The sequence below is a fragment of the Plectropomus leopardus genome, chromosome 6 (assembly GCF_026936395.1).
Source record: "Plectropomus leopardus strain MGB_pleo_1.0 chromosome 6, ASM2693639v1, whole genome shotgun sequence".
In the NCBI taxonomy this organism is placed as follows: Eukaryota; Metazoa; Chordata; class Actinopteri; order Perciformes; family Serranidae; genus Plectropomus; species Plectropomus leopardus.
Genome location: NC_142181.1, coordinates 35,934,809 through 35,958,463, shown reverse-complemented (window position 1 = coordinate 35,958,463; position 23,655 = coordinate 35,934,809). Strand labels below are relative to the sequence as shown.

The window sequence follows — 23,655 nt, the reverse complement described above, 5'->3', positions numbered from 1 at the left end:
ATATTGAGTTAAGGGAAATTAGCTTTGCCTCCATAATGTAAGATATTTTTGAGTTGCCCTTAATTAATAATTAATAACATAACAAAAGTTTTTTTCTAAGTTCTTTTTAAGTTAATTACTGATAAAATCAAGTTCAACTAATTATTCCACATAATTTAAAAACTGCTAATTTTGGTCAAGTAGCAGTTTGCTTACAGTGGAACTAAATAATAATATTAATAATAATAATAATAGATAGGACTTGCATAGCGCTTTCCTAGGTACTCAAAGATGCTTAAAGGCTGTGTGAAGATTGTTGTTCACACGGTTTTTAAATGTTTTTAATGAATTAAGATTACACAGCATTTCTAATTTACTTTCCAAGTTTTTATTATTAACTTTTGATTCATTTACAAAGCAAATAGCACAGTACTTAACACATTCAACAACAAACGGATGCTGCTGTGTGACGTAAAGAGAGACAAAACTGGAGCAGATTTTAATGTGGAGACATCAAACTGAAGAGTTTCTCTTCAAAATCAGACAAAATTCACACTGAAGTCTTTCAGACTGATTAACAGCAAAAGTAATCACAAAGGCTTTTAAATAAATCTAATTACTCAAAGCGACGCCTGCCTCCACATTTCACACCCGAAAGTGAACAGCTCAGAGGGAACAGATGTTTAGTTACTCAAACCATTACTTCTCCCTTTCATCTACATTTAACAGCCCTATAAACAAATACTGCTAGTTGCTCTCACACATTTTGCTTTAATGAGATTTGAATGTGGGTAAAAAAAACTCATTCTCAAATTCGGACACTTGCATTACTTGGGTTTTATGCCACGGCCTGTAAGTACGCAGACAGCTGTAAAGGCGCTGTACTCCTGCACATTGGATTTAAAATGAAACAATACCAGCTGTCAAACAAACTGTATTTAAATCTCCTTAATGGCTGCGTTATGTAAGACAATATAAATATGGTATCAGACTGCCGCTATTTAGATAAAGATTGCAAAAAAAAACAATTATCAAGGAAACCAAAATTTCAGATGCCAACCAGAAAATGTCCACACACACACACACACACACACACACACACACACACACAAATCCCATCAAAAATAAAAAATAAAAAAGGAAAACATTTTGTGTGATGTTCCTGCTAACAGCGAGCATACTGCGAGCTGCTGCGGGCTGATGGGAGCCGACAGTGGAGAGCGAGAGTGGACTTTTCCCTGCAGCTGAACGGGATGATGTATGGAGCGTTTAGTCCATTCAGACAAGTCACTGTCAACACTTAGCAGGCTGGAAAACACACACACATGCACACGCGCACACACACACACACACACTCATGGAAGTCTATATGTTCACACATCCACACACACACACACACACACACACACAGAGCTGGCTGCTGGCCACTCGGCGCGATAATGGCTGCTGTCATGGAAAACACACACAGTTGGGACAGGAGAAGTGTGTGTGTGTGTGTGTGTGTGCAGATACTGTAAGTAAGTGGCCCTGATAATGTCTGATCAGGCAAGTAACTGAGTGAACAAGGTTTTGCTTCAGTGTATGGGGCAGATATTTAACCCTTTGAAACCTGAGCATATTGGCTTGATTACTTTCAAAAACATGGGAAGAGGACACAAAGCAACTTAACAAAAAATGGTGCAAAAATTAGCAAGAGAGCTATCTGAAAATAAGCACAGAAAAAGAAAAGAAAAAAATGCCCTCAAGAAAGTGCTTAAAAATATCATCTATCATATATCATAATTTTAAATATATAGTTAAGAGAATTATAAATATAGTTTTCTGGACATATCACCACCCCCCCAAAATAGTTTTGAGATGATTTCTTTGTCACCTTTTACTTTTATTCTGCAGTTTGCCAGACATTTCTTGCTAAATTGCTCATTACGTTTTTTTCATGTTTTTGAAAGAATTAAAACCAATTTTTTTCTGGTTTGAGAGGTTTAAATGCTGGTGAAAGGCGTCAGAATACAGCACAAGAAAACTGATGCTCCACGCGTTAAAGGGTTAAAAAGATGAGCATGCTTAATGGGTTTGATACAGACACCCTTTTTACCACCAAATTAACTAAATTAACCAGGTTCCATGTTGATGGAAAAGGGGTAAGAGAGATGATGACAGTCCGTAAGGAATCTGTGTCATTCATTCATTTGTTTTTCAATATAAAATAAAAACAATATTTTCCAAAACCAATCTTGTTCATTCAATATTGTGCTAAAATTTTTAAAAATGGAAAAAACGGATAGCAAGGGTGGTCTGTGTAAGGGTCTCAGCCGGACTCAAGTAGAGTCTAAAGTTGCATCTTTAGGAGCTGGCATACCGAGCTGACCTCAGACAACTGACAAAACATGTTTTTGTGTAGCCTCTCGTCCAGTCAGTGTGTGAGTTAGTGTAATTGTGTTTGTTGAATCCAAACTAACTTTTTTAAATGCCAAAGTCACACAATCACACAAACTAAATGATTTAGGGAGCAGCAGCAGGCCAGCAGCTCCTGTGTTCAGTGATGTTAAAACACTGCTCTTCTCAATGTAGTCTGGCTTTGATGTAACAGCTTCATTTCCCCTTTGGAAATTGCTGTCTAACAGCAACCTAAAGCACTTAAAATATTCTAAATATAATGACTTTTTTAGTTTTCAAAAATACATTTGCTGTTGCCCTCTTTCACGACATCCGTGGCAACACTGCTTCTCCAAACTAGGGGCATGCCAACTGACATCTATTGTTTATTAAATACTGGCTATGATTAAGTCATTCATGAAACCCCACAAAAAGTCTGAACCATCACCTTAAATAAGCCAGAAGTAGCATTTTGTCCTTAAAAAAAAAAAAAAATCCTTTACGTAGACAAAAAGAAACGATACAAAACAAAGAAAACTCTTCACAAACAGTCTGTGATCTAATGGTTCAAGAAAAGCTGGAACAAAACTTGATGATAAACCTCACAACTCCAAAAAAACAAACAAAAACAAAAAACAAACAAAAAAAATAATGAGGAAATTATTTTCATTCACATCCGCGCTTCTTTTTCTTTCAAATTCACAACTTTGGTTTTACAGGTTAAAAGGATCCAAACGAAACCCACTCAACAGGTATCGAACCAACACGCAGCAGTGACAGAGAGTGCTCTTATTGTGGCAACAGTGAAGAAAAACACACAATATGTCTGATGAGACAAACTCACATTTCCGCATGTAAACGGTAAAAAGGCAAACAAGCCGCTCTGTAGCAGAGAATCTCATTAGCATCAAATCTGTCCAAATATACTATATATATATATATATATATATATATATATATATATATATATATATATATATATATATATATATATATATATCTATGTAAATATAAATACAAACAGGCAATAAAAAGAAAAAAAATAAAACGAATCTGTGTGCCGCTGTGATCGATTTGACTCCCAGTGTATGTACAATCAAGGCTTACAAAGCTCATAAAGTCAGGGGTTAAATCTCTCAGTCTCGTAAACACTCTTCTCTGCGTTCCCTCTTTCATCCGTCAGTCTGTCTATCCCTCTTCACATGTGCATTTAATCAACAATCCTCATCTCTTACTCCACCAATATTAATCTGTATCATTTCTCCGTCTGTTTACCAGACTTGTGTGTTTTAAACACTGCTCCATCTTCCCTCCATTCGTCTGTCTCCTCTTCTGTGTCACTCCATCTTGGACATCTCAAACTTAGTCGTCATGGTTTCCTGCAACAGACAACACACCAACACACTGAATAATGTCTCTGTCACAAAAGCTGAGAAACTTTGTAAAAATAATACTAGAAATGTTTTTAATTTCTAAAAGTGTTTTTCTTGAGGGTTACACACTATACGCACTATCTTTGCTGGAAAATCAGCAATGGGTGGATACTAAACACTAGAGGGGTGGGGGGGTGGATCAATACAGCGTAGTATTTTGTGTGGCAGAATTGTTCTCATCCAAAGTCATCACATGTTGCCATTTTGCAGTGGACTTCTGCGTCTACATATTACACTCTATGTATGTTCCTGCATCTGTTGTTGACATTTTGAGATGCCACAACTGAGATGTAAACACAAGCACATGGTGGAATCAAGCTGCATGTGGTCATGTTTAGGCAACAACAGCACACAACACTGGGATGTGAGCAAAAGCCCATGCTGGAACAGATGGTCAGTTTTAGGGGTAGGAGGCACATGGTAAGGTGTAGTAATACGTTTTAAGGTCGAGGGTTTGTTGGATTCATCCACCGCCCCTCTCGCCCACCCTTTGTACTACTTATAGCGCATCATATCACAGGTTATCTCCAGCCACATTTTCACCTCATACAGACATGAAAGGTGCCTCTTTCTGTTAGCACTGACAAAATGGCGGTACTCGAGGACTTCGATGTAAGAACGGGCTGGGCAGAAGGCAAACAAAGGACATAAAGCTGCAGTACCACTAATGGCCACTAGATGCTACTCCAGTAAAACTCTCAACTGTATTGATGTGAACAGGAAAAACTCAAATATTTCTCTAAAAGTCGATTGTTGTTTCCACAAAAAGGTCATGATAGTTAATTCCAGTTCCTCATAATGGTATTGAGATAATACAGCTTTGTAAACTGAGCATGTTTGCTGGCTGTAAACCCAAACTCCATGTTTTTTAAAGTTTCTTCAGAAACCTCTGCGTGATCTCAGGGATGAATATTCATGTTTTCACTGCCTTATTTAAAATAAGGTGACATTGCTGCTCCAGAGGATAAAACAGGACTGTTTACTGCTGTCATCTTCCTCTCTGCGCTCCCTCCATCTGTAAACACTAGCACTCTGCTTCATGGACCTGACGTCTCAGTATTTCAGACTTTCTGAATCCTACCATCATCCTTCTCCATCCCTTCCTCTGTCAGCCCTTCCATCTTCCACCCCCCTCAGTGAGGAGGCCAACATTGTTAAGATGACTCCTTTTGTTGCAGACATGATGGATGAAAACCGCAAACAGACAAGTGGTAGAAAAGATCACATTTGCCAATAGTTTAGCCTTCTGCTAACCTTAGCCAAAGGCTCATGGCTGCAGCTTCATGTTAATGTTGATGTGGCTAACGCTAGCTAAAGCCTCAAATCACAGTGTGTCACATGTTGCCGCTGTGCAGTGAACTTCCACGTCTACAAAATATGCTCTCTGCGTCTTCTGTTTACATTCCGTGATGCTGCTACTGTGATGTGAACACAAACACATGGTGGAATTACGCTGCACGTGGCTATGTTTAGGCAACCAACACTGGGATGTCAACAAAAGCAGATGTTTAGGATTATGCAACAAGGGTACGGATGCATATTCTTGTGGTCTTGTGTGGTTGTCATCTGGTGGGAGGGGCTTAGGACAGAGAGGAAAGAGCTGCAGGATGTGGGTTTATTTTTTAATTCTGCCATTGTTTAGCTTTTTCCACATTTCTGCCAACCAAAGCTTTAAGGCCTTTGTTTCCCCTTAATTTCATCCTCTAATAAGGGAGATTCATGACATTGTTAGCACTCACTCAGATATCAAACAACCTGCAGTTTGAATTCATTGATGTGACAGAAAAAAATAAGTGACCTTCAATCACTACTGCTAGTGCACAAACAGATCTGCAGGATTTAAAAACCTTTCCTGCTTCTTTCCTCACAATGAAAACGCCATAAATTTCAGTGAGCAAGCACTTAATACTTTCTATGGATTTAATATCCCTCAGTGTTCATACAGCAGCTTACATAAGAAATTGATTCTACATAAGCAGCACTTTGTTGATTGCAGGATCATTTTGAAAAAAAGGTTCAGCTTGGAGATCAAAGTTTAAATAATTTGTAAAATGACACACAAGACAGTCAACAGAGATCAACAAAATAACAAATAGAAATTAAATACATAAAAAATGATTTCAGAGATTCTGACTCGTTCCGTAAATAAGAGATGCTTTCTTTATTTGTGTTTTTATCGCTCAAGATTATCATTAATGGCTGCAGCAGCACCAACATCCCAAACACACACACACACACACACACACACACACAATGCGCGTCATCGTCACATTGTTCTGCTCGCCATGACAACAGAGAAGAGGATAAACAACAGTGTGACGTAACCGTAGCAACAGCTGTTCTGTGCTTTGATTGTTTGCTGCCCCCTGCTGCTCAAAATAAGGACTGCGAAGAGGATAAACGTCTGTGTTTGTGTGTGCGTGTATGTGTGTGTGTGTGTGTTTGCCTCCTGCAGACATAAATCAATTATTGCGAAGATTTCTCTTAGTTAAGCCAAAAATGTATAAAAAATGATCAGTCGTAAAAAAAAAAAAAAAAAAAAATCTTGGGTTTTCGCCTTTTTTTAAGTGCCAAATTTTTATGACATAAAGCAATTAATAAATTGATGCTACAATTTCCAAAATGTGCTTTTCCTCTTCACTTTTTACATTTTTAATTTTGAATTTATTCAAGTGGGGTTGTATTTTTACTAACATAAAGGTCAAAATACATAAAAAAGCATTTCTTTCATTGTTAAAATGTGTTAATTTGCAGATATAACTTTGTCGACAAACACTGTTGTTTTCAGGTTAAAAGAGATTAAGGAAGTTCTTAAAACGTATTATTTTATTTTTATTTTATTTAAACTTAATTAACCAACAGAGTCCCATGAAGATTTTTTAAGAGAGGCCCAGCTAAGACAGGCAGCAGGATTAATAAAAACACACACTTTAAGACTAAAAAACTACACTGAGCAAAATAGCCGGCATTGAGCGCTGCTGCTACGGGCACGCACATCACATGCTGTGCTTAGGACACCAGTGCCAGAGGGGGCAGCAAAACAGGCCAATATGATCTTTATCATTCATAATCATGTGTAACACATTAACTGTCCGAGTTTGGGCCTTTTTGTGACACAACACGAGATTGCAGCAGCGCATCCTCGCTAAGCAGTTTACCAAAACGTGCTCAAATGACCTGAAAATAAGAGGAAAAAAAGGAAAACAAAAACAAACAAGAAACTGACCTGAAATGACCTTGAAAAAAAGTAAATAAATAAAAATAAAGAAAATATTTTTTTTCTGTGCTGCAATTTATAATGCTAATACATATGGTCTTTTACCTATATCTTGCAATTTGTGGACATTTCTTGCCAAGTTGGTCATTGCCTTCTTTCCCCGTGTTTTTTCAAAAGAAATCAAACCAATTCGCTCATGGCTTCAAAGGGATGAATAATTTGCTGTTTTCAGCATCAGTGCAGAGCTGGATGAAAAGCTGTCACATCATGAACTAATTAAGGACCTTGAAATGAGAAAATGCGGACATTTGTGCCTTCCGCAACTAAGAGCAATAAAGCACTCACGGTCTGGGCGCCCAAACGGCCAGCAGCGGCGCTGCCTACATTTAATATGTGATGTTTTGTACATAATCTATTTATATCTATGTAACACAAATGTAACACAAACGATACTTTCAAAATAAATGACTTTACTTTTATATTCAGTTGCTGTTTATTTTGATTTCACCCTTAAATAACCTCACTTCTGCACAAGGAATTATAAAGTTTAATCTTATCTTACTGTCTGTGTTACATCACAGTTTAGACGATGAGACGACTTACCTCATCAGAGTCCAGCAGCGGGGGCAGAGCGCTGTGACAAGGAAAAACAAAAAAGACTTTTAGCTTCTAATTCAAACAATTTATGATAATTTCTGATATGTAGAAATCAGAACCAACATGCTACTGATGACTTACACATCTGCCATCGATGTAGGGATGTTCTCTTCCACCCATTTCAGATCCTCATCCTGGAAAATACAACCAAGTCAGCAGATGTGTTTTCTATTTAATATTTAAAATATCATATTGCACATGGGACTTTTGACAGGCCAAGTTGTTTAAGCTCATGATATAATTATTTATCATTGTTATATTATAGATACCATATTTATTTATTTAGCCTAACTATTTATGTATAGATGCGGTGTTTGCAGAATGTTACACTTTAATAGACATTCTGCTCTCTTTATACGTCCATGAGTAAATTGTGTTGGCCCTTTTTTTTGATATATTTATGTTTACTTCCATGTCCCCTTGCTGCCTTTCCTAATACTTAATTCAAAATAGGAAAATGGTAAAAGGATTTTGTAAAAAACAATATTATACTGATTTAAAAAAATAAATTGTTTAATTGTTTTTCCTGTTTTGGTTCTGACAATAAAAAAGTAAAAATGACTCTATTTATTAAACAAAAAAGGAGAAAACAGTATTTCCATTTGTTTTATGGTTGAATTACAAATGTATTACGTATTATCCAGTAATACCCAGACCCAAAAGCCACAACGCAGATGCAAAGGCTATGAGATTTGTTTTGCAGCTTTTGCATTTGGATTTTTTTCATTTTGGATATGCAGTTTGTTTGAAACATCTCTGCCACCGTATGTAAGGGGTCAGCATGATGTATATTTCATCATCTGTCCATGAGAACCATCCTTGCAGCCCAAACTGTAAGGCCAACAAACAGTAGTAAAAGAGTATACAGTAGTAATAGAAACAGAACTGAATGTCGAAGGTTCATTTTTGGAAAATTTCCATCATTCACCAGTTACCCATCAGTCCCCATCGCAGTATCTTTACTGACACATCTATGCATTCTTCTCTGAGGAGAAATAATAATTAAATCTGAAGTAAAACTGGAACCACTGAAAAAAAAATACTCAAATTACTTTGAGAATGCTAAATGCAACATTGCTGGCAAGCAAGTCTGGTTTTAGTTTATTAAAAGTGGCAGCTGTTGTTTGTCACTCACCACTTTGTTGGCTTTGGCATTCCCATTGGCCTCATTTTTCATGCCCCTCATTTTCATCCCCTCTGGAGATGCACAGGAGTCAAAAACAAACACATCCGCATGAACTCACGTTAATAACTTTGCATATATCACTGAAATCTGAGCATGTATGGAAGATGGTCTACACTAAGTAACTAACTAACTAACTAACTAACTAACTAAGTAGGTAATTAAGTAAGTAGGTAAGTAAAAACCTAAATAACTAAGTAGGTATGTACATTAGTAACTAACTAAGTCACTAAGTAATTTACTAACAAAGTAAGTAAGTAAGGAAGTAATTAACTAACTAAGTAGGTAAGTAGTTAAGTTAGTAACTAACAAAGCCACTGAGTAACTAATTAACAAAAAAGGTAAGTAATTATGTAAGTTACTAACTAACTAATTAAATAATTAATAATAAGAAGAATAATAACAAAATAAATAAACAAACAAATAAATAAAAAATAAATAAATAACCTGGTATGTAAGTTAATACCTAACAAAGTCACTAAGTAATTAATTGACAAAAAAGGTAAGTATGTAAGTTACTAACTAATTAAATAATTGATAATAAGAAGAATAATAATAACAAAATAAATAAACAAACAAACATGATAAATAAATATGAGCACAGTGAGGATGGTAGCAGGTAAGAATAACACAGGAAGGGGGGGGGGTTCTGACCGAAAGCCTCATTCATCATGGGCTCCTTCTCCTCCTCCTCACTCTCTTCATCAAGCAGAGGACTGAAGGCATACCTGCACACACAGAGACACTGGCTTTACTTTACTTAAACAGGAGAAGGAGCTGTCAGAGAAGAGGCCTGACATCCTGCGTTACCTCTGGTTATTGGCTGACGGTCGCCATAGGAACATAATGACCAATAGGATAATCGAAAACAAGAAGCGCCAGAACGCGTCATCTATCCACAGCTCCCTCCAGTCCTACAACGCAGAGAGAGAGAGAGAGAGAGAGAGAGAGAGAGAGAGAGAGACAGAGAGAGAGAGAGACGCTCTGAATGAAAACACTAAAATCATTCCGAAATCTTCATTAACATCAAGAAAAAAAATCTCCCTGAGCGAAAAATGTACTAGGAGAGGAGAGTCACATTATTGATCTAACAAAGGGTGACAAAACTATAAAATCAACACTTGCTTTTCAAATGTTATAATATATCATATTATATGAAAAAATGTTCCATTTAAAACCTCTGAAACCTGGGAAAATTAGTTTGATTTCTTTTGAAAATATAGGAAAAGGCAATGAAAATTGAAAAAAAAAATTATTAAAAGGCGACAAGAAAAATGACTAGAAAATTAGCTGCCAGGAGCGTATTACGTGATTATCTCAATAAGTGGAAAAAAAACCAACATATATTTATAATTCTTATAATTCTATATTAAAATGATAGTACAGAAATGTTTTTTGTGCATTTTCTTAAAGGCATTTTGTTATCTCTCTTTTTTTCAATTTTCTTTGTTTTCTTATTTTCGGGCAATTTTTATGTAGTAACTTTTTACTAACTTCCTGCTCATTTTTGGGCCATTTTTTGTGAAGTTGCTTATTGTTTTTAATGTCTTTGTTCATGCTTGGCATCCCTGAAAATGAGGGTCTCTCCCTCATTTGATTTAAATAGGTGTGAATGAATTAAGTTGCCGTCTTCCCATGTTTTTGAAAGAAATCAAGCCATTTTGCTCAGGTTTCAGAGGGTTAAACGTAAACCCTGAGCTCTAAAAACCACTGATTTTATCCCTAAAAAAAAAAAGTACTCACAGACAGACATTTAGACATCTTGAAGGTCTTGTAGGTCCAAATGATGAAGATGACAGATGCTGAAAGAGAAACATACGTACAAGCTTTAAAGACGTGAAAAGTTTTTTTAGCAAATATTACAACTAAAACAGAGTATTTTTTGGTACCTATGACGGCGAAGATGAGCGTGTTGGTGAAGTGTCTGTAGAGAGAGAGCTTCACCACGTTCCTCCTCAGCCTCAGCAGCTTCATTGTCTGAGCCAGACTCACAAAGATGTGACCACGCAGTCAAGGAACATTGACTGCAGCTGGATTTGGGTTATCATCGAGATTTAAGAATGTGTATCTTAGATTTTCAAATTTTTTACTGTCTTTGAATTCAAGATACATATCTACACTCCCAAATTCCTGTGAAAGGCTTGTATGAAGGAAGAGATACCATTAGTGAGAAGTTTTTAAAAAAGTCTGAGAATCTTTCTTTTACATGCTACACATTTTGCTGGACACAGAAAAAAAACTAAAGGTGGACAAAGCAGAAAAAAAGGGAAAGTGAAAAAAAAGTGAGAGAAAAACTTTCAGTTGCATTTATAAGGGGAATGTGCAGTAGCGGATATCCACCAGCAGAGGGTAGAGTCGAGCACAGCCAGAGGAATAGCAGCCAGGAGAACTACATCATCTTCGGCCTACAGGGAAAGAAAAAGAACGACAGAAGAAGAGAGGGTAAAAACAGATAAAAGGAAGACGGGGGAGAACGGAGAGAAGGAGGGCAGGATGTGGAAAGGGTAAAGAAAAGTTGAACGACAGAGAGGACTGAAGAGGAGGAATAACACAAAATGCAGTGTGCCACACCAAAAAACAGCTACAGTGAGAGGATAACTTCAGTATTTTTCAGCATGGACCCTAATTTCCATTTTTTTTATGTCTAAATGACTGAAATATAATCACTGCGGAGAACTGGGCACCAACAATGCACGTCCACTAAAAAGGTTTGTTTTTGCCACTGACAGGCTCAGATCCCTACAGAGATAGACAATTTTTGGAAAGAAAAAGATTCTTCCGCTTTACCCAGAAACAGCCCTGAAATCGCTGCTGTCAAACCCACCAGACTCAAATTAAATGATCACTCGGCAGGTTTCCATTAACACTGAAATTGTGCTAATTGAAATTGTGAATATAAAATATGCCTAATGGAAACATGTTAATGTTAATTTTGAAAAACTCACATGAGGTGGTATTTCAGGCAATTCGAAAAAGCAATATTTCACCAAACTGTAATGGAAACACTTTTTTTGGCTTTTCTAGGTCACATGATGCTATGGCTGTGTGCTTGTTAGTAGGAACTGGCTTCCTCAGGCATGAAGCAGCAGGCACTACAAGAGGTGTTATTGCATCGTATAACTCTTCAAAAGTTTTGAATCCACAATACCTCTGTAAAATCATGGACTATCACTTCCCAGAAATCCCTCATACGTGGCCGCTCCCACATATAAGGGGCTCGCTTTTCCATTATCGCTCCCTTAACACGTTGCCTTCTATTGGAAATAATGACGGCTAGTGTGATGGCTGCAATAGAAATAAAGCTGCTAATGCTTTGAACATCCATCACCATGCTTCCTGGAATGTTTTCGCCAGAGGAGAAGTCGTATAACATCACTCAGTGGAAACAAAGTCATCTTGTAATTGTGTTTTATCTACATTTCAAAAATATCGCTTTACGCATAAGTTTTACGCAATTCTGTAATGGAAACCTGCCTCATGTGTAAGCACCTTTAACTGTATTCCTCTAAAGTCTATGCTGCTGGGGACGTCACATTAGTTTTGGATTCACCAAAGTTACACAACAAAGCAGACTAACTAACTGAGGCAGCAGTAGAGCAGCAGCTCCCGTGTTCAGAAAGGTAAAATGACTGTTTTTGTCAATGGAGTTCTCCTTCAGAGAGGGGCTGTACTGAGCAGACAACTGAATAAATGACACTTAAATTATTCTGCACAAGTTCTGTGAGAGTTTGTAAACAGATGTTATGTGAAGGTTTGCTAATTGGGTCAGAAAAATGTTCTCTTGTGTGTGTGTGTGTGTGTGTGTGTGTACATGTTAAAGGATATCCACCAGACAACACAGGAGTCAGTGAAGGCCAGCACTATGTCACACAAAAGTCTACTGCTGCTGTTGTCGCCTCGATCCTGAACAGAGAAACAGGTTAGAAACACACACATATACACACACACACACATCATGTAGGTGTATGTGACTTACAGCGTTGACTCGTAGGATGCCCTCGACGATGGAGAAGATCAAGTAGAGCAGACCGACTCCGACCACTCTATGGAGCAGCGCGCCGAGTCTGGGCCTGGAGGAGGACAGATCCCGTCACAGCGTGTAAATGTGTGATCATCATTTTTACATTTTATAGACTGAAAGATGATCTGAAAATTATCTTTGTTTACAAACTGAGGTTCTTTTCTTTATTAAAATTTAAGTTAATGAAAGGGTAATCCTTTTAAACTTGAGCAAATTGACTTGATTTTGTTCAAAAACATGGGAAGACAGCAATGAGGAGCAAGAGAAGAAACGACCCAAAAAGTTAGCAAGATATTATCACAAATTTAAAATGACCTAAAAAGTAGTAAAAAAAATAGAAAGACAGAAAGAAAAAGGAATACATAATAAAACAAAACAAAATAAATTAAAATAAAGCAAAACAGGGAAATGACCTGTAAAAAAAAGTGCTTGAAAATTCTAATAATTTTTTAACATAACTTTCAATATGTAATTATGAAAAAAAAATTCCCTAACTTTGTTCTCTTTTCCCCTAAATGTTTTTCCCTATCTTTAAAAAAAGCCCAACAATTTTCCAAATCAACTCATTTCTTGCAATTTATGGAACATTTCTTACGAAGTTGCTCTGTCTTTATTTCCATGTTACTGAAAGGAATTGCACTAATTTGCTGATGTTTGAAAGGTTTAAATACTTGTGAGACGCATCTGAAAGCAGCACAAGAAAAGGGATGGTGCTCCAGGTTTCAAAGGGTTAATTTCCAATCAGAAAAAAGGAAACCTCAAGATGTGAAAACCACACTGTGAGCTGTGCTTACTTGACGATGCCGTATCCCAGACTGGCAATGATCACCAGCACCCGGGCCAGAGTCCTCTTCACCGCAGAGAGCACCTCAGCGAACACCACGGCCCCCTGGACTGCAGGACCACACATCAGCTCACTTATTAACTCTTTAAGCTCCGCTGTGTCAAAGCTTCACCTCCAGAAAGAAACAAAGCGCCTTTGTGTCTTCACCTACCTGACAGGCCGTCGTATCTGATGCTCTGGAACTCAGCATAGTAAACGGCTTTCTCCAACATGCCCAGGAAGATGACTCCCCCGATCCAGAACTGGATTCTGAGCAGATCCCTCCAGTAGCACGCAGACAGCACCAGCCACAACACGGCCAGCAGCACGTACACAATACACATCACCATGTAGAACTGCACACAATCACAGAGCCAGACTTTAAGAAAACTTGTACAAAAACGTTTGTCAAATATTATAGATGCTTTTTCAAAGAAGCCTAACTTATTTCCAGTGTGACCTACTGAAGTGTGATAAGCAGAACTTACTTATTCCTGTGTGCCCTGACTGGGAATTAAACACATATTTGATTCAAAAAATGTGTTCTTTTAAAGGATACGTCTGGTGGTTTTTAATTCTTTCTTGTGTCTATGTTTTCCTTCCTGTCTTCTTAATTAGTTAGCCTTTTTAGGTCACTAATAGTTTTTACTTTTTATAGTTTTTAGAGTAATAACATGATGTCTAAGATCTATATTTATAAACTATAGACCTTTGCAATTATTATATAATATATAAGCACAAACTAAAAAAAGCAAAGAACGATAAATGAGAACACTACACAAAAAACATACAAATAAACCAATAAGCCATAAATGAATGATTGAATGAATGATAGATACATAAATAAAATAATTAATAATAAGAAGAAGAAGAAGAAGAGGAAGAAGAAGAAGAAGAAGAAGGAGAAAAAGAAAAAGAATATAAAATCTAAAAACAATTTTTAAAAAAATCACAATTAAGGAGATATCAGGGCAGACTGTAAATATCTATACATTGTAAATGATGTAATTCATGATTTACAGTCTGAAACAAACAAACATATAAATATGGTCTTTTTAGATCTTAATTTTTAACTTTGTTACTTCTGATTGCACTTGTTTCTACTGATTCTGAGGTTCACATTACTGATTGATTGTATGCCTATTTTTTTTTATCACATTTTCTTATGTATTCCATATATATGTGTGTGTGTGTGTGAGTGTGTGTTATTTGTTAATCTTGAATTCCATTATTTTTTTCTGCTTGACCTCATTGTAAATGATTTTCGAGTCTAAATAAAGATAAATAAATAAATAAGGCTGTTAACATAATTTTAGGTTACAGCTTTCTTACTTGAAGCCAATGTTTAGAACATGAAAGTTTGCATTCATTCATAGAGACAGAGACAGACGATGGTTTTGGTTTTTCAAGGAATTTGTTTATACATTTGAGTGTTTGATTTTTCATTTTTGAAGTGTTTTGTGTTGTGTGTGTGTGTGTGTGTGTGTGTGTGTGTGTGTGCTCACCATCATCATAGGCCACTCAGAGGCTGATATGTAGTCATGAGGACCCTTCATGCTGATCTGCACTGCAAACACAAACAGACACATTCAGAACAACGGCTCACTGGTTCTCTGCATTCAAACTTTTTTTATTTACTGCTACACTGTCAGTTTCCCAGCAGAGGAAATGACGAATGGTTAATGGTTAAACAGATAGTGTGTGTGTGTGTGTCTGTGTGTGTGTAGGTTTATGTGTGAGTGTGACTGACGCTGTAGACTCCAGGGTGCGGTGGGTTTGGCTTCGGAGGTTCGGCTCTTGTCTTTGATTTCTTTGATGTGCATGATGAACATGTAGGGTCCATCCTCCCAGCTCTCAGCCACCACGTCAAAGTGATCATGAGCAGGCGCCACCTGAGCAAAAGCACACAGAAGGTTTAAAGATATTACACGCAACTTTTCTGCATTCAAATGTATATACATATATATGCACAGTATATACATATATGTATGTATATGTGTATATATCTGTCACACTCACACTGCCTGTGTCATTGGGCCCTGTCAGTGGTGACATATCCCCTTTGTGCATGTGTCAAGGTGTCATAAATTGACTTTTTATCCAGTTTAAGCCTTGAGACAGCTGGCTCAGTGTCACAGTTTTGCACTTTAAACACTGTAACGCCACATCTATTTATCCTGGATCCAAACCAGCAACCTCATCCCATCTACTCTAAAAACCAGGTTTAGCTAATCCAACCGGACGAACCTGATTCCCCTCTTTATCAGAGGCGGCAGATTTCCCTGCATCAGCTGAAGCGCCTTCCTTCTCTGCTGCAGCAGCCTGAGACACAGAAACACCAGCCAGTCAAACATTTGTTATACAACATCAAAAATAAATAAGGATCTTCAAAAAAACAAACACACAGAGATTCTTGTGAAAGGGTAACTGTTATTTTTTTAACCTGCACCCTATTCTCCTCGTCTTTGTGTTAAATAAAACTGAAGCTTGGAGCAACATCACCTTTCCTGTGCTACTTTCACATTTCACCTTTTACAAGTATTTGAATCTTTGACCTCTGAGCACATTGGTGCAATTTCTTTCAAAAACATGGGGAAAAGAGGCAATTGGCAGCTTAGTAAGAAATGTTAAAAAAAAAAACATTAAAAAAAGTAGAAATAGTTGAGGAAAAATTTCCTAGTAAAAAGGAGAAAAGCTAGGGATACACTATATTAATAATTATAATAATTACATATTATGTTAGAAGATTATTATAAGCACTATTTACAAATAATCTCCCTATTTTCTATTTAAACTTTATTTTCTTATTTTTACCTTTTTTAAACAATTTTTTAATATACTTTTTTTTGTTCAAATTTCTGACTTAGACTTTTTTTCCTAGATTTTTAAACAATAATTTCCTAGGTAATAAGGGGAAAAAGCTCGGGAAACACTATAATTATAATCATCATAATTCCGTAATTAATATTAACTATTAGATTTCTAAAGCACTATTCACTGATCATACCTTGGTTTTTTTTCTTTATTTTCTTCTTTTTCCTTTTTTTTAAAACAAATTTTCGTGTAATTTTAATATGTTTCTGACTTAGGAAATTATTTTTCAAAAAGCTAGGGAAAATATCTAGAGAAAAAGAAGAAAAGCTTGAGAAAGCTATATTTATAATTATCATGATTACATACAGAATTTCTTAAGCACTATTCACAGGTCATTTCCTTCTTGTTGTTTTTTAAAAATTACACATTTTCTTTTTTCTTTTTTTAAATTAAAATTCCACATTTTCATGTACTTTTTTATGAAAATATTTTTTTATTTCAGGTTCTACTACACTTTATGTATTTTCTTTGGTGCATGTTCTGCTTTGTGTTCTGCTGCCTCTGGGTGAGATGGATGTGCACACCTTTGGTTTTGGAGGCTCCACCTGTCTCCTCTTCCTGCCTGACGTCTTCTCTGTGATTGGCTGAAAAACAAACGGAAAGGGAAAATAGGTTTAACACAGAAAGTGATAATGAATAAGACAGCTCTTAAAGATGCTTAAAGGTAGTGCAACATACAGCTGCTCCAGCATGTTGCACTTGCAACAATTCATGCAAATTCAACCAATCCCTGTGAATTCTGCTTAAAGTTTTGTCCACAACTTCTCTCTCTGAAAATCTCATCAATAATTTTAGTTTCCAAGTTATAACAGTCCTCTGCACAGTGTCACCAAACTAACTTGTTTTTGAATTGATTTGGGTTTTTACAGATTCACACAGTGCGAGTACACAATACAAACCAGTTTTCACATGACAATCAAATACATTTCACATATAAGGCAAACAAGACAAGACAGGACCAAGTCAATGAGACAGACTGCACGAGACCAGACGGACGAGACAAGCAGGACGGTACAGGACAGACAAGATAGGACCAAACGGACCAGACTGAGGCAGATAGTTTGGGCTGTTTGCAGTTTTATACACACTGGAATAAGCTGTCACCCATTTTTTATGGGCTATACAAAACAAAAGAAATGCAACTATTTTTGCAATTTTCACTTGCTCCTGCAGTTACAGACGGTGCCTAAAAAACATTGCAACATGTATCACAATTGTTTTTAGAAAAGCGGCCGTGAAATCAGACATTTAAGTCGGCAACAATCAGAACAAAGCCTGGGAAATCCTGAAGGGACTGAATATGTTGGTTAACCCTTTGAAACCTGGCTTTCAAAAACACAGAAATAAGGAAATGAGCAGCTTAACAAGAAATGACCACAAAATTAGCAGGAAATTAGTAAAAAGTTACAAAAAAAGAACAAGAAAAGGACAAAAAAAGTGCAGAAAATTAATCTATCAAATAGATAAATGGATAGATATATAAATATATGTTTTTTCTGCAACATAATTTTAAATATATACTTATGGTAATTACAAATATAGTTTTATGGACATTTTTTCCTAGTTTTTGATATTTTAAAAAATTATTCTCCCCTTTCACCCCTAAATGGCTTGCCTTGGTGTCTGAATGCAGTACAAGAAAACTGGAGAAAAGGAAGCAAATAAAAAAGTAAAAGAACAAAAACAGGAAATAACCAGGAAAAAAAGTGCTAATGTATGTATATATATATATATATATGTATGTATGTGTAATATATATATATGTATATATATACATATATATATACATATATATATACAGGGCCGGCTCTTGGCATAGACAATACAGGCAGTCGCCTAGGGCGCCATCTGCTGGAGGGGCACCGCCACGCTGCCAGTCCCCTTTGGCCTCGAGGGAAAATAATAATAAAATAATAATTTTCTTTGCCCACTGGCGCCCTTACTTAGTGTTTTCTGTCTAGAAAAAAATATATATATATTAACATTACAAATAAATAAACAGTGACATGTTCCTAAATTATGTGTGAGCATGTGATGTGTTGTTATTGGGTGCGGAGATGCGGGTTAGGGTTAGGGTTAGGGCGCCTAGGGCACCAAATTGGGTAGAGCCGGCCCTGTATATATATGTATATATATATATATATATTTATATATGTATAAATCATAAAGATTCTTCTGTTATCTAGTTCTGAACATATAATTATGAATTGAGTTTTCTTGATATTTTTTCCTAGTTATCCTCTAATTTTCTATTGCAGGACATTTCATGCCAACCTGCTAATTCCCTTTTTTCCCAATGTTTTTAAAATAAATCAAACCAACTCGTTCAAGTGTCAAAGGTGTAAATGCTTGTGAAAGGCGTCTGAACGCAGCACAAAAAATCTGATGTCGATCTGACGCGTTAACGTTAAAAAAGGGTTAACGCTGGCTACTTCCAAATGTTTCTGTTACTCTGTGGAACAGACAGCAGACAAAGAGACAAGCAGATTGAGTAAAAATGACAGAACTCAGTGCACATCGAGGTTCTTCAACGTTTAACGTTTTGTTTCAAAAACAAGAACCAGTCTGACATGGAGAGCTGAAACTGAGCAGAATACGATCCTCTCTGACGTGTGGAAACAAAAGAGCTGAGCGGTGACTGATAGTTATCAGAGAGGAGGCCTGCAGAGTTTGGAGAGACTCCAGAAACATCCTCAAACTTCTGCAACACGGGAAATATTTCGACTCGGGGAACAAAAACACTAATAACACTTTCAGGCTGCCTGGATTAGAGGTTTGACTCTCTTCCTGAGCCAGAGGCCGGCCCGACGCGGCCTAGCTGGACCCAACCGGACCTGCAGCTGGGTCACGTCAGGACCCCCCACACCCTCTAGGGTCAAGTTATGGTGTGAGGCTTTTTTAAATATTTTTTTTATATTGCCAATCAACTTGTCCATCTGATTTTCTTTTTTTTCTTTAGTTTTGAATACAATTTATTGACTTTATGTAGCTGCCATAAGTTGCAGTTATACCTTTAATTTCATGATTAATATTTGAGTTGAATCAAATCATGCTTTGTGTGTCTTTTGTTAATTAAAGTTAATATGGTTTAAGATGAATTATACAAACACACGTCTCTGGAAGGACCTGCGTACCGGAATACTGGAACTGATTAATTTTTACAGTGTTGCGGTCCCGTCCTGCGAGGTAATGGAGGCTGAGTAGTCGAATCGCTGCAGAGGATGAACTGTGAGATAAAATAACGACGTGTGAAGACGCTCCACACCGTTCTGTTCTCCTCTTTAGGTTAACGCAGCCAGTGAGGTACAGAGTTTTTGTTATTTTCTGTGAGACGTTTTGTATCGATCATTTTATCTTTTGATTTTGTGTGTTTTTAGTTCTCACGGCGTGAGTGACAACATGTGTGACCGTATGCTGGTGTTGCAGCTACTTTTTATAACATAGCCTGAATAAAAAAATGTATGTGTGTATAGCCTTATTCGTTTCAGCCATTCTTGTTTGTTTACAGCCACCTGATCGTTGGCACTACTTAGTCTTATTATTTGATTTGAATACATTTTATTTTATTTCATATCCTAAACTAAGTGCAAATTATATGTGTGCGTAGCCTTGTCCTTTTTTGCCTTTTTTAAAATATCAACCTGACTCAGTGTTTTGCACTACCTAATTATGAAGTAAAAATAACTATTCAATTTATTTACAAAATATTTTATATGAATCTATAAAACCTTGTTGAATTATATTAGACTAAGGCTATCCAAAGTTATTTTGTTTGCTATAGATCTTTTTTTAAGTGTTTTTTGGATTCCTTTAAAACACGTTATTTTGTTATACAATGCATGCTTCTGTGTTGTGCTTATTTGTTTAAACTTTGATCATAACATACAACTTGTTAAAAAATGTCAGGTTTAGGCTCCGCCCATAAATACAGCTAACGGGACGGGCTGGGAGAGGACGTGCACAGGCTCAGGAAGAGTTGGGATGGATTTTTGGGCCTGATCTAAACTCTCGCCTGAAGCTACACGGCAGCTGGCCACATGACCTGTGATTGGTCAGCTTGTTTTTGTGCCGCTCTGATTGAGACGGACAGAAGCACAAAGCGTCTCACCTGTGGCTGCGGCGCTTCTGTCAGTCGTATTTTCGGGTCAAATATCTCCAGGCCGAACTGTCGCAAAACAAACAAACAAACAAACACAATCACCACATTCGCTCACTTTACTACTGATGTGTTTGACCTGTGAGTCAGTGAATACACTGTGTGTGTGTGTGTGTGTGTGTGTGTGTGTGTGTGTGTGTGTGTGTGTGTGTGTGTGTGTGTGTGTGTGTGTGTGTGTGTGTGTCACCTTGTTGGGGCTCAAGTGTGGCTGGCAGACGATGGCAGGATACTGGTGAAAAACATAATATCCACTTCCTCCTCCTGTTTTGACCTCCGTCGAGTTGAAGTAACTTCCCACCCTCTTTGCCTGCAAACAAACAAACAAACAAACAAACAAACAAACAAACAAACAGTAAGGAACATGAGGCACGCAGCACAGAGTCTGATTGATTTGTACACGATTAATTTAGGATCCTTCATGGTTTTTGGGATATTTTCTAGGATTTTAGGACATTTTTCAGATTTTGGACATTTCTAGGATTTTGGGATGTGTCTGTGGTTTTCAGTACATTAGGGCCTTAGCTGGGACCTCTGTCGGGGGGTGTGGGGGATGCTCCACTGGCACTTTTTCTATCAACAAGTTCTATTTTGATGCTGTTTTATGCACTTTTACACCTTATGTATACTAAAAGTACAAAAACAATTCTCAGTGTGAATCACTTTATTTTTATTGTGAATTAGAAAATGGTTGGGGGGCCCCTGGCACCCTATCAGGGGCCACATTTGGCCTGTGGGCTGTAAGTTGAGCATCACTACTCTAGAGCTTAAAGTGACTTCATCAACTATCTTGTTTTGTTCGACCAACATTTCCAGACCTTAAAATTATTAAATTTACTACAATATAAGACTTAAACTATTAAATGATTATTAAATATGCTGCCAATAGAATCATTAAATTAAAGAGCTGCAACATTTAGGGCAGTAAAGTACAGTAGAGAGTAGAAATCTATGTCTCACGTCCAGGCTGAAGACTTCATCGTGGCAGTGGGAGTTCCTCAGATACCAGGAAACATTCAACTGGACGGGCGACGACGAGTTACAGCTCTCTGCCACCATCCAACACACACACACACATACAAACACACACACACACACCACATTATCTATGGGTAGTTTTCAGACGTGACTAGCAGGTGGAAAATGGAAATAAATCAATCGATAAAGGAGTAAATACATCAGAAATAAAAGCGTCTCTGGACTTACGTTTGAGATGGATGTAGGTGTGGTTGAACAGAGTTTTAGTGAAGAAGAAGAAGAAGTTGTGCTTCTTCAGAGTTTCCTGGAAAAAAAACAAACAGCAACTGATTAGACTTTTTCTCAAGAAAATAATCTTGGTGTTTATCAGATTTTTAACCCTTTGGAGCCTGGATCTACATCATTTTTCTTGTGCTGCGTCCAGAACCCTTCGAACACCAAGCGAACTGGCTTGTTTTAAAGAAAAAAAAAAAGAAAAAACATGGGAAGAAAGGCAATGGGCAACTTGGCAACTGGATTCTCACAAATTGCCAGAAATTAATGGATGTGGAAAAAATGTTTTAAAAGCTAGGGAAAAATGTCCAAACGATATCTGTAATCATCTTAATTATTTAAAAAATGTTTTACAGAATAATTACTTTTAAGCCAATTTTTATTTATTTATTTGCTATTTTTTTTTAGATATATTTATAGTATTTTTTAAAATTGTTTTTGCTAATTATTGGGTCTTTTCTTCCTAATTTGCTCATGGCCTTCTTCCCATGCTTTTGGAAGAAATTATTATGACACTTCACAAAAAAAAGTATTAAAGTATTTTAGCCACCAAAATTATGAATTAGTTTACATGTTTACTATGTATTTGTTTTTGTTTTTTGCCAGTTATTTTTTATTGGTTGTTTTATGTTGAATTTTGAGTAAGATAATTAAGAATAATATTTCATATTTTTGTTTTGTTTTATTTTATTTTATTTTATTTTGTTTTATGTATATAAAAATGACATAAATACCATTACTACAATTAGAAAAATACTCAAATAAAAGACAATAACCACTGACACTAATTGTAATTATATAATAATAATAATAATACTTATACTACTACTACTACTAATAATAATAATAATAATATGTATTTGCAGTTTGAGGGACATTTCTTGCTGAGATGCTCACGATGTCGGTTTAAAAATCTAATAGCCTATTTTATGGTGGAGAGAGAGGCGTCATTTACCTTTAGTAACTCTGGGAGGCTCGAGGAAAAATATATGCAGCTTCGGGGATGGTTAAAAAAAGTTTCACGCAGCCACCCTCCTCATATCCTCTGATAAATACAGAACAGTGCCTTAGTTGGCTACATGTATTTTAAATCAGGAGAGTACATGGGGAGTTCCCACCTCTGCACACATCTGTCTGCTGTCATTTATATCACACACAGCCTACAAAATAAAACCTGCTGATCGGACTGAGCGCGATCGGCTAGCTAACGCTGTTTAGCATGTTTCTGACGCTGCACTTGAACCACAGTGACACCTTCATCCTCCTCTATAACCTGCGTAACATGTCAAACTATCAGCTAAAACTACACTGATCAACATCTTCCGTGTCTAACAGGAAACTCACGCTGTCGACGTTCAGGTTCCATTTCCCCGGTTCGGACACGGCACCGATCGGCCCGATCAGCCCCGTCAGCACCAGCAGAAGCAGCGCAGAGGACCAGAGTCCCGGCCCGGTCCGACCCTGTCCCGAGGAGCCCGTCATTTGCGACCCAGGAGGAGAGAAGAAACCAGCAACAGCAACAAGCCACCGCGACAACTCACAACAAGCTGCTACACACTTCCTGGTTCCGGCTGACGTCACCAGAGGAGGGAAGATGCTTTCAGGGACCGTGGGAAAATTGAAATGCGAAAATTATAGTATTTTATCGTACCAATAAAATAATAATAATAACAAATATCTTTTCACTT

The 23,655-nt window shown here is 36.9% G+C and overlaps 1 protein-coding gene across 2 annotated transcripts; it reads right to left on the bottom strand.

The window, feature by feature from the left end:
- Positions 1-344: 344 nt before the first annotated feature.
- Positions 345-23,554, bottom strand: tmem87a (transmembrane protein 87A). 2 transcript variants are annotated; one of them, XM_088079351.1, is made up of 21 exons: positions 23,312-23,554; positions 21,923-21,998; positions 21,677-21,765; positions 20,907-21,026; positions 20,672-20,728; positions 17,088-17,147; positions 15,937-16,011; positions 15,440-15,581; positions 15,195-15,256; positions 13,862-14,045; positions 13,661-13,760; positions 12,822-12,915; positions 11,182-11,250; positions 10,735-10,843; positions 10,589-10,647; positions 9,656-9,759; positions 9,500-9,573; positions 8,798-8,859; positions 7,744-7,796; positions 7,609-7,639; positions 345-3,734 (listed from the first exon to the last, which is right to left on the bottom strand). In XM_088079351.1, the coding sequence occupies exons 1-21, from the start codon at positions 23,447-23,449 to the stop codon at positions 3,693-3,695; spliced, it is 1,800 nt and encodes a 599-aa protein (XP_087935477.1). In that variant the 5' UTR covers positions 23,450-23,554; the 3' UTR covers positions 345-3,692. The 2 variants fall into 2 exon arrangements, with proteins under 2 accessions (XP_087935477.1, XP_087935476.1); XM_088079350.1 differs by lacking the exon at positions 11,182-11,250 and adding an exon at positions 12,671-12,748 and having other exon boundaries at positions 23,312-23,553.
- Positions 23,555-23,655: the final 101 nt, after the last annotated feature.